General features: G+C 38.5%; 1 protein-coding gene across 1 annotated transcript in view; it reads right to left on the minus strand.

Annotated features, from left to right (window-relative positions):
• Positions 1-12,500, minus strand: part of LOC144957602 (poly(rC)-binding protein 3-like) — a 243,585-nt gene that overhangs the window by 197,513 nt on the left and 33,572 nt on the right. The window contains 2 exon segments of the mRNA XM_078888945.1: positions 4,083-4,470; positions 5,334-5,898. Of these exon segments, the coding sequence (XP_078745071.1) occupies positions 4,083-4,470; positions 5,334-5,404 (459 nt within the window). The 5' untranslated portion in view covers positions 5,405-5,898.

Below are 12,500 nucleotides of genomic sequence, written 5' to 3' on the forward strand. Positions count from 1 at the left end.
TATTCATTTCGGTTCGAGATGGTGTGAACTCGGTGCGTGTTAAAACGATTATAATAATATGTAAGTCTTAACTCATTCAACCCTACCACCGACTATATCCGTAGTATACCCGGGGTTACTTTTACCCCATGCCTATTTATTCCATTTTTCTGAGACAAATTATAGACGTGGTATCAAAGCTAATGTTTTTAGTTTTTACATGTTCATGATAGTTGAATAAAACTATCTATCCACATGCTCATTTTTAAATACATTTTTTTTCCAATTTCGAAAGTAGCAAAAATCTCTAGGATTGAGTGAGTTAACAGTTTTTACAAGTCTATATTATATACAACGCGTGGAGAGTGGAAAGGTTACACGCACCGGCCTACTTTGGGGGAAACTGGCCAAAACATTGTTTTTCTTCTTTAAAAAAAAGAAGCTTAGTCTGGCCTAAACACTTTTAAAGAAAGCATTAACAAAAACAAACAAAAAATTAAAATCAGCTACAACAACAACCAAGAGAGAAAACAAACATGAACCCCCCCCCCCCCCAAAAAAAAAAAAAAAACAAAAAAAAAAAAAAAAAAAAAAAACAAACAAAAAAAAAAAAAAAAAAAAAAAAAACAAAAACAAAAAAAAAACGAAATCAAAACAAAATACAACAAAATACAACAAAAAAAAACAAACAAAAAAACACACACACACAAATAACTAAACAAAACAAAACAATAAAAAACCACACAAAATAAAAACCCACAAAAAAAAAAACGAAACAAACAAAATACAAAGCAAAATTTGAGCTTATATAAAGCGGAATATCCAATAAACGTGATCAAAACTCTTTGCAAGGAGTACCAAGCAGACGACTACTTAACACACTCAACAATGTAGGACAAGACACACACACACATGACGCCTGTAAGGCGATAAACATGGTATGCCGTATTATCATTTTCCTTTCGACATTTCAACAACTAAGGTTACTGGCAACGAACAAAAAATATTTTAAAAAATAATAATAGTTTTTTAAACAATCAACCATATTATTGATAAACGACGTGCACTTATTTGCAGGTCTGATAACCCAATTCCTTATGGCCTCATTGTTGTAATGGAGATCTCAAAAAAAAAAAATGACCAAAATATTGTCCATTACATTAACGTTAAACTAGGCCCATAACTGCGTTTAGATGTCAGACCTGCATATATGTAGGCTACACATCATCGATATACCAACGAAAAAAAACCCAAATAAATAAATAAACAGGATTTTAAAACATATTTTAAATAACAAAACAAAAAACAACAAACAAACAACTAACAAAAAAAAAAAGAACAAAATATTAACAAAGAACAACAACAGAATAGAAATTAGAAAAAAAAAACCCCACAGAAATAACCCGCATTTTTCTATTTACAAAACAACAACCGGAAATGTTAATAAGTTCGTGATTCGTTATTTCGATATTTCAAGCTTTTAAAAGTGAAATGTTAGACGGGACATCTGATACTCCACTTCCTCCCCCCCCCCCCCCCCCACCCATCCCCACCCCCTTCTCTCTCTGACTCTCACTCTCTCTCTCTCTTACTCTCTCTCTCTTTCTCATCTCTCTCTCTTTCGTCTCTCTCTCTCTCTCTTTCTCTCTCTTCCTCTCTGTCTATCACTCTCTCTCTCTTACTCTCTCTCTCTCTCTCTCTCTCTCTGTCAAAATCGTCTTTCAAACCTCTTCAAAGAAGTCCCGGGTTTGAGTCTTTTCAACACATTGGAGTTGATTCTATTCCCCTTGATATTATTGGGAGTAATAGTTTTTCTGGTTTTCTGGCCAAACTATAATATTATATATTATTTTTTAACGTGTTTTCCAAGAGAACGCGAGAGGGTTGCCTAATTGATTCCAGATTGAACGATATGAGTTGAGAAGCTGAACTACAATAATATATTAACCCACTCAGCCCTAACAACGACTATAGATAGTTCGAAGATGAAGTCACTCAGGTCTTTGTTATTGTTTTTTGCCATCCGCGTTTATGAGTTATGCTCACTGAACTGTATTAACCCGACTATAAACGTTCATGGAAACACACAGTTTTGTGTGTTGGTCCGTCATACTTCCGGATGGCAATGTTATGAGCTTCTTAGCCAAGCGCATACTATCTATATCCGTAGTTTACCCAGGGTTACTTTGTGCGGCTATGTGGTCAGGTGGTATGACACTCGCTTTCGGATCGGAAGGTCCTGGGTTCGAGCCTCGCTCGGCGCATAGTTGAGTCCTTGGAAAAGGCTTTTTACTCACATTCTCTCACCGTACTCAGGTGTAAGATGAGTACCTGGCCGTTAACAGCGTTGTCTCTGTCCGAAAAAAACTTAATATCGTCTAACAGATGCCATGTCTGATTCTACATGTAACGTGTTGCTGTTGGTCTGGGACCCCTTGTAAAGCGCTTTGAGCACGTTATATAAAAGCTCAAGTCTTACTTTTATCCCATGCCTATTTATTATAATTATAATTATTCTGAGACAAATTATAGGCGTAGTATCAAAGCTAATGTTTTTAGTTTTTACATGTTAATGATAGTTGAATAAAACTATCTATGTAGGTACATGTTCATTTTAATACATTTTTTCCAATTTTGAAAAGTAGCAAAAATCTCTAGGATTGAGTGAGTTAAAAGATCTGGCTCTGTACGTGTGAGTGAGTATATGTGTGTGTGTGTGTGTGTGTGTGTGTGTGTGTGTGTGTGTGTTTTACAGTTTGTCTTAGCTAAATTATATTTAAAACATTGGAATGCTCTTGAAAAAACGAAAAATATAATATGCACCCAATTACTCTCCTCGATTCTTTTGCTCATTATCACCTCTCTCCCTCGCCCCCCCCCCCCTCTCTCTCTCTCTCTCCCTCTCTCACTCTCCCCCTCGATCTCTCTCTCTCTCTCTCTTTCACACACACACACACACACATACACACACGTACGCACTCACTTACTCTCTACTCTCTTTCTTTCGTTCTCTCCCTTTCTCTCTCTCTCTCTCTCTCTCTCTCATCTCCTCTCTCTCTCTCCTTACCCTTTCTTTCTCTTCACATTACACCCATCTCGCTAAAAAAAAAAAAGAGAAAAAATCCAATAAATAATAAAATAATAAATATATGAATAAATACTTAAACAAATGAATAAATAAACAAATAAATAAATAAACAAATAAAAAAAAGAAGAAAAGATTTTCAACAACAGCAACTAGTATTTATAAAAAAATATCTTTTTTTTTTTAAATTACAAAAACTAAAAAAACAAAATCAATAAGAAACAAAACATCCCCACCAATCAGCTTATTGTACGAATTCCTCACGTCTTCACCCATTGTTTACATTTTCTCCATGGCAACATTAACATCACGTGACACGAGGGATCTGTTTACATGTCTACAAACAACCTCCTCCCCCCTCCCCTCCCCCTCCCCTCGTGTCATATCGAAAATGATTTAAAAAAAAAAAACAGTACAAAAATAAAACAAAACAAAACAACAACAAAAAGCTAAGAAATCTAAAAATAAAAGAATTTAAGAATGGAAATACCGATATTATTCCACCCCTCCTATCATTTCTTAGTAATGTTATATTATAAAATACTCGCAAGCTCGTTGTGTTATTGATAGAAATAACTCGTTTAATAAATACAAAGAGGTGAATGAATCGTATATTAAATTTTTTTTAAAGAATTAAAAATTCTGACCTACGGCGTCGATCTGTTATAAATTTGTGATCACCGTCACGAAACGGTAATACGTTGAAGATAACCATATACAAATAAAAGGAACTAAAGAACAAACCATCATCTTCACTTTCCTTCCCCCCCCCCCCCCCCCCCCCCACACACACACACACTCACACACCATCCGACTTTGGAACTCCCTACCAACCACTTGTAAACAAGCCCTTTCGACTGATGGCTTTTAAAAAATCGCTCCCTGCTTCCCTCTAAAACCCTTGTTACTGAAAAGACGGCCATACAATCTTCAGCCTGAAGCTTTGGCCTTGGTAGAAGAAGAAGTTTTAAAAAAACTGAATTTAATTTTCTGACTATAAGAGTGAGAGTCTTATTACCTTTCCCTGCATTATCATCCTTACTGTGAGAATCGTAGAGGGGTTAGGGGTGGATAAACCTCCTTCGGTAGACACGATGACCCCGTTGGTGATAGCGGCACTGGTGTGGTTTTGATTGGGGGTCACCAGGTTGTTGTTGTTGTTGTTGATGTTACTGTTCTGAACGCTGACGATGGTGCCGCTTGCGCTGCTACTGGGGCAGAGGATGCTGGGGTTGTTGTTGTGGTTCAGGTTGTGGTTGAGGCTGTTGTTATTGCTGCTGTTGGTGAGGGCGGGGTTGTTGGTGGTGGCGGCGGCCATCATGAGGTTTGCTGTGTCGCCCATGTCGGGGATTTCGTGTAGGGGGTGAAAGGGTAGTGGAGCTGCTCGTAGGGACCCGTACTCACAGCTGAGGAGGAAAAGGGAAATAGATGGAAATGTTTAATTTTAGATTGTTAAGATGGTATATATTATATGGTATGGTATGATATACTTCAGGCGTAGTAGTAGTAGTAGTAGTAGTAGTAGTAGTAGTAGTAGTAGTAGTAGTAGTAGTAGTAGTAGTAGTAGTAGTAGTAGTAGTAGTAGTAGTAGTAGTAGTAGTAGTAGTATAGTAGTAGGAGGAGAGAGGAGAGGAGAGTAGTAGTAAGGAGTAGTAGTAGTAGTATTAGTAGTAGTAGTAGTATAGTAGTAGTAGTAGTAGTAGTAGTAGTAGTAGTAGTAGTAGAGAGGAAGTAGAAGGATAGTAGTAGAGAGTAGTAGTAAGTAGTAGTAGTATAGTAGTAGTAGTAGTAGTAGTAGTAGTAGTAGTAGTAGTAGTAGTAGTAGTAGTAGTAGTAAGTAGTAGTAGTAGTAAGTAGTAGTAGTAGAGTAGTAGTAGTAGTAGTAGTAGTAATAGTAGTAGTAGTAGTAGTAGTAGTAGTAGTAGTAGTAGTAGTAGTAGTAGTAGTAGTAGTAGTAGTAGTAGTAGTAGTAGATGAAGAAGAAGAACAGGAGGTATTCGTAGTGTTAGTAGTAGGAGTAGACATAGCCGTAGAGTAAGTAAGAAAAATGAGATTTTAAAAAAAGAAAACAGAGGGACGAGCAAGAAGTAAATGAGAAAAATAGTGAGAATGAGTAGGAGGAGTAGGCGGAGCATGATCAAGGAATAGGTGGTCGGCGTGGAGGAGGAGGAAAAGACGGAAAAGCAGCAGGAGTAGGACATGGAAAAGGAGAAGGCTGAATATCAGAAAAAGAAGTAGGATAAAAACGCAACCCTATGTAGCACCTTACCCAGAGGGAGCTGTTGGGAGATATATAACAGAATCCTGAGGGAATCGCATCCTTTCTGCTAGATGCCACATAGACAATACGTTAGGCTCCAATAATATAGATGACACCTCTATATTATTCTCTTCTTGTATGATATAATAAATAATAACTATTATCAATAGATGAGAGAAAATCAACAAACAGACTGTCAAGTTCTTGAGTTCCACATGAATATATATGATAACGAATCCGTTTCTGAGCTGGTTTATAATATATTAAACAATAATATATTAAAACAATATGAATCTGAATATATTATAACAATATGAATCCGTGATGAGATCACACAGTGATGAAAGAATAAATAAATATCATGAGTAGGATATATTATTATTATATGATTATATCACAAGTTGTTTCTTCACAGAATCCCAGAATCCGAGAAGAATTTTATACTGAAGGGTAATCCTGTATCCCATACATTGTTTTGTTTGAAGAGGTATATAAATAAATATATATATAGTTTATAATTTGTTTCTTGTCTTATGTCAGTAGTAAATCAATACACAGTTTCTGGAAGCTTCTACTGTAAACAGGGTATCAATAAGGAAATATTATGATACGATCCGATAAGATAAGACAAGATAAGGTAATCTAGGAATGTAATATTTGAGATACGCATATATCCGGATAAATAGATAGATAAATAAATAAATATATAGATAAATAAATAAATAAATAAATTTTAAAAAGTAAATAAATAAATAAATAAATAAATAAATAAATAAATAAATGGATAAGTCGATTTAATAAATAAATAAATAATGTTTATTCAAAAAATATTCGTGGCCACGTATCGATTCGTCACAAAAAATCCTGACGATGACAATATAAGTTTGTATAAAAATATTATACTATGCATACATATTTAATAGGTGCCCGCTGGTTGTATACATATATTATGTATACTTTTCACGGTTTGGATACGGACGCTTCTGTTTGTTCAGAGATTGGAATAATCGTATCTGACAGCAATTATCCCTTCCCTCTTTCGATATTGATACAGCCATGCAATGAACACCGAAAATCTTATGAGCACTGCATCATCATGACGTCACGATACGTCAACCAATCAAACAACGCGTTTAAATACGTTCTTTGCACAACTAACTGCTGTAACCTTGACCTTCGGCTACCCACCATTTATACAGCGGTTATTGATCTTCGCCGTTTTCCAGTTTATCCTACATTTGAATGTACGCTCTCTCTCTTTCTCTCACTCTCTCTCTCTCCCTCTCTCTCTCTCTCTCTCTCTCTCTCTCCCTATAATCTGTGTATGTGTGTGTGTGTGTGTTTGTGTGTGTTTGTATACGTCACTCTCTCTCTCTCTCTCCCTCTCTCTCTCTCTCTCTCTCTCTCTCTGTTTTGTGTGTGTGTGTGTGTGTGTGGTTCAACATCTGTCGCTGTCTCTCTCTCTGTCTCTCTCTCTCTCTCAAGCTCTCTTACAACCCCTCTCTGTCTCTCTCCATCCCTCCCCATCTCTAATTCTATTCTCTCTCGGAGTCTCTCCTATCCTTTTCTCTCTATCTCTATCTCTTTCCCTCCTGCTTGTTTGTTTGTTTGTTTGTTTGCTCCTCATGAAATCAAAGAAACGCCTCAACGAGAACGCATATAAACATGTATAATAAAAAAACACAAAAACCAAACAAAACAAACATACCAAAACTAAAAACAATATCTATTGAATTCAGGGTGGGAGGAGGAGAGGTTGCCCGAAAAAAGCTAGGATTAGACCTCTGGTACCCCAAAGAATCCCTTCCAAGTCTTGTAATGGTAATCTAGTGATGTCCGCGTATTTTGGGTGCTAAACAGGAGGATTTGGGGCGGAGGGCCTGGAGGGTGGAAGACGAAGAGCCGGGGGGGGGGGGGGGGGGGGGGGGGAGCGCAAGAGATGACAGGAAACGCTACAAGGGATGGGGAAGGAAAGGAGGTGGAGGAAATGGGAGTTGTGATGATTTGAGATGGCTTTTAAAGGAGCTGCCAACATGAAATTTCAAAAATTCCTATTTTCTGAAGGAAAAAACAAAGAAGAAAAATTCATTTTAAATAGCTTTAAAAATAACCGATTTGCTATAAGCATGGTCCAAAAATGCTCCCAAATGTCTTGTCAGAGAGACGAATGCAGCTCTGATGCTGGAGCCAACAATTCGAGTTATACGAAAAAGGGTATTCACTTCAAATATCATGGATATATTAAGATGACCGTCGACATGATGTCAAAGATGTGATTCTCGACATGATGTCAACGATATGACCCTCGACATGATGTCAAAGATATGACCCTCGACATGATGTCAAAGATATGACCCTCGACATGATGTCAAAGATATGACCCTCGACATGATGTCAAAGATATGACCCTCGACATGATGTCAAAGATATGACCCTCGACATTAAGTCAAAGATATGACCCTCGACATAATGGCAAAGATATGACCCTCAACAAGATGGCAAAGATATGACCCTCGACATAATGGCAAAGATATGACCCTCGACATGATGTCAAAGATATGACCCTCGACATTATGTCAAAGATGACCCTCGACATTATGTCAAAGATGACCCTCGACATTGATGTCAAAGATGACCGTCGACATGATGTCAAATGTATTGCCGAACCCACTCGAGCATATGTCAAAGATGACCCTCGACATTGATGTCAAAGATGACCGTCGTCGACATGATGTCAAATACTCCTGCCGAACCCGCGACGTCAAGAGAATTGTCCATATTTGAGACATTTGGCACGCGCCGAACTTGAAAACACCAGTATATCTTAAATTTGCCAAAAACACGATCCATCAAATATTGACGATAAATGACACCATTATCTAGCAAAAAAACAAAAAAAAAAACAAACAAACAAACAAAAAACAAAAACAAACAAACCTCAAAGTAAGTAGAACATAAAATGGGAGGAGAGTGAGGGGAGGGGGGGGGGAGAGATAGGGATGAGTCATGGAAGATTGGGTCACGCAGGAGGGGGAGGGGGAGAAGAGGAGAGAGAAAAGGGGGGGGGGGAGCAACGACGGAGGTAAAAGACGAGGTATTTTAATAATATCAGTTAGTATTTAAGATCGATACAACCTGTCTTGATAATTTCAAAAAATCGATATCACATATTTGCCAACTTTTTATCGCAAGCTTTGGAACTTCCCCCTTTCCCACACACACACACACACACACACACACACACACACACACACACACCCCACCCCTCCCCTCCCCCACCCCATCCCCTATTCCATTCCATAACCGCTTCCTCCTTTCCCTCTTCCGGAATACCCAGACATGGGTTTCCTCTACATTTTTCCACCAACCCAGTCTGGAATAAAATGTCAAGATGGCTTCAAAGTTCCTGTTTTTTTTTTTAAATATTTAAAAACAAAACAAAACAAAAACAACAAAAGCAAAACCAAAAAAAAAACAAAAAAAAAAAAAAAAAAAAAAAAACAACCGACAGGATTAGATCCAGAGAAATTATTTTCATTCTTTGTAAATGATTATATATATATATATATATATATATATATATATATATATATATATATATATATATATATATATATATATATATATATATATATATATATATACATGATTCAATCTGGCCCACACGCCAAAATCAAACATATCTGTCATGTCAACTAATCGGTGTCATTTTTTAATGAAGACTTTGAGCCAGAGAAGATGTCGGCCTCCAATGTAAATATCGGTCGTTTAGAATGGCGCTCATCTAGGCAAAAACTCTCAAACCTGAGACTGTAGTCTCAAGAAGTCGAACTTCATCATTTCTCTCTCTCTCTCTCTCTCTCTCTCTATCTATCTCTCTCTCTCTCTCTCCGTCTCTCTATTTCCCCCCTCACTCTCCCCATCACTCTCCCTCTCTCTTTCTCCCTCTCTCCTTCCCTAACCCCCCTCTCTGTCTCTCTAACTCTCTCTCTCACCCTCTCTATCTTTCTCTCTAACCCCCCCCCCCCAACCCAACAGCCCCTTCCAATCTCTATCTCTACTCCACTCCATCCACCTATCCTTCTAGATATATTCCCTTTTCTCTAACTCCCCCCCCCCCCCCTTTCCACAACCACCATCCTTTTCCCCTTCTCCCCAAACCGTCGTTTTCTCTCTCTCCAACCTCCCCCCCCCCCCCCCCCCACCAAACCGCCTTCCCAACCCATCCCCAATTTGCTTCATTTCCCATCATTCCATAAACAAGTCACAACATCCTCGTTACCCTCTTCCAGCCTCGGGGCCAAAAACTCCTTGCTTCAAATGACAACAAAATATAATGAGAAAAAAAGGAAGAATAAAGAAAAAAAGAAAGAAACAAAACTAGAGAGAGAGAGAGAGAGAGAGAGAGAGAAAGAGAGAGAGAGAAAGAAAGAGAGAGAGAGAGAGAAAGAAAGAGAGAGAGAGAGAGAGAGAGAGAGAGAGAAAGAAAGATAGAAAAAGAGAAAGATATATATATATATATATATATTATTATTATTATTATTATTATTATTATTATTATTATTACTATTATTATCATTATCATTGTCATCACCATTATTATCATGTCTTTGGTCAAGGCAATTTCAACATCATATAACCCCATTTAACTTAGGTGTGAATATGTACCTGGCTATTCCATATTATGATGTAAAAGATTTGGTATTACCATCAAAAAATATAGAAAAGAAAAAAAAGGAAAGCTCAACAGGCAACTTGTGGGGAGGAGTAGTGCGGCGCAGGCGGTATGGTCTTTATCCCGCCCCCCCCCCCTCCCCCACCCACACACACACACACTCCGGCCAAGAAGGTATCCAGTTCATCTAGCTCAAGATCTGAAAAAAGTGTGTATGAAACAGTTCCAGACAAAGCAAGACAGAAATATTAACGATTACGTTCACAACCTACAACGATCGACGACGAACGACGTGGAAGAAAATGAAGATCTGTCCTCTTAAAATTAAATTGAGATTTTATATAGCGCAATATCCACTAAACGTGCTCAAAGCGCTTAATAAGGTTCCCTGACCAACAGTAACATTTAACATGTAGGACGGAATATGACGCCTGTTAGGCGATATTACAATTTTTTGGACAGAGACAACGCTGATAACGACCAGGTTCTCATTTTACACCTGAGTACGACGAGAGAATGTGAGTAAAGAGCTTTTCCAAGGACTCAACTATGCGCCGAGCGAGGCTCGAACCCAGGACTATCCGATCCGAAAGCGAGTGTCATACCAAAAGACCACAATATATAGCCGTTCAAGAGTCTTAGGACAGATCTTCGTTTCCTCAACGTCGCTCGTCCATCGTAGTCGTTAACTTGCCAATATTCTTATTATTTTCTTCAAAAACTTTTGAACAGATGGACTGGTGGACGTGAGAGAGGAGAGACAGGGGGATGGACGGACACACACATTATACATCTTGTTGAACAGGGCGTTAAAATAAGCTAGACACGCGAATAGCCCATCCCTCACTACGCGACTAAATGGTTATGAGCACGCTATGGGGATAAATAGAGATGGGGGTTAAGAAATGGATAGAAATGGATAGAAATGGATAGATGGATGGATGGATGAGTGGATGGATGGATGGGTGGGTAGGTGGGTGGATGGATGGATGAGAGGGTGGATGGGTGGATGGATGGATGGATGGATAGATGGGTGGGTGGGTGGATGGATGGATGGATGGATGGATGAGAGGGTGGATGGGTGGATGGATGGATGGATGGATAGATGGGTGGGTGGGTGGATGGATGGATGGATGGATGGATGGATGGATGGATGGATAGGTAGGTGGATGGATGGGTGGATGGATGAATGGATGGATGGACGAACAGCAAGATATACTAATGAATGGACCCCACAGTGCTCAACAAGTTTCCAAGTCTTAGCATAAATCCCCTATTTTTGACAAGTTTGGTATTAGGTACTTCAAACTATCGAAATATGAAGTAAACACTTCTCCACTACTCCCAACCCCCCTGCCCCCCCCCCCCCCCCCCCCCCCCTTCTCCTTCCGAAAAAAAAAACACAAAAAAACAATAACAACAACAACAGCAACAAAAACAACAACAACAACAACAACAAAAAAGATAAAGAAAAAAGAACGGTATTTCAACAGTTCAAGAGTCCAGCTGCCTCCCCTATCCAATCCACAAAACGATTTTACGTCAGTTTTCACATACGGCATCATCTTGGCCTAACTAAACAAAACTAAGCACTCAACCTGGCTATGTTTTAAATCCCCCCCCCCCCACCCATCACCAGCCCAACCACCTCACCCCCCCCCCCCCCCCCCCCACCCCCTTTCCAATCAGAAGGTCAGAAGTAGCAGAGTGCACATCGACGATCATTTATATATTTAACACACTGGAATGTTTACACTAATTACGGAATTGAAATGCACTGGGAATTTTCTATCTCGGGGATTTAAAATTTAAAGTTTTCTATCTTGTGATTAAAAAATAACGTGTTTCCTATTTATTTATGAGTATCAATATTAACCGTTTTTCTGTGTCTTTTTTTAATTTAAAAAAAAATGTTTGCCATCCATTTTTATGAAAAGTTCTCACTAACTCATTCTTACCCTCCGCAGTTAGGAATGATCAAATGTCAGTTATTTAAATAGAATAAAAATAAAATAAAATTCCTTTTATTCATCCCATAGGGGAAATTTGTCTCTAGAGTCCATTCCAAGGGAAGACTGGAATAACCCAGGCGTCAGTCGCAGTGCAGTGAAGCGCCGCAAATTGAGATAGATAGGGCGAGGTGACTTGCTCAAGGCCACACAGCGCAGTGGCGGCGGGTGATCGAACCTGGTACCTTTCGGGTACGAAGCAAATACCTTACCGCTGAGCCACTGCCCCTATGGAGTTCTAAAACTTCCGTAGTTATTATTGATACTATTATTTTCTGTCTTCTTTAATGTATAAGGGACAACGTAAATATAAAAACCGAGTGTGAGAATGAATGATCTGAATGTTTCTTGGGCACTAAATGCCAACAACTTCGTGCTACATTGTGACTGTTTACCCTGTAAAGTAACTTTATCATTTACCTTGAGCCATGTAAAACACAACGTATTTCATATAAGTTTGGATTCATAAAGTTCAGAGAGGAAAAATCCTGC

Source organism: Berghia stephanieae, chromosome 12, assembly GCF_034508935.2.
Source record: "Berghia stephanieae isolate SIO BIC M18660-M18661 chromosome 12, UCSD_Bste_1.3, whole genome shotgun sequence".
NCBI lineage: Eukaryota > Metazoa > Mollusca > Gastropoda > Nudibranchia > Aeolidiidae > Berghia > Berghia stephanieae.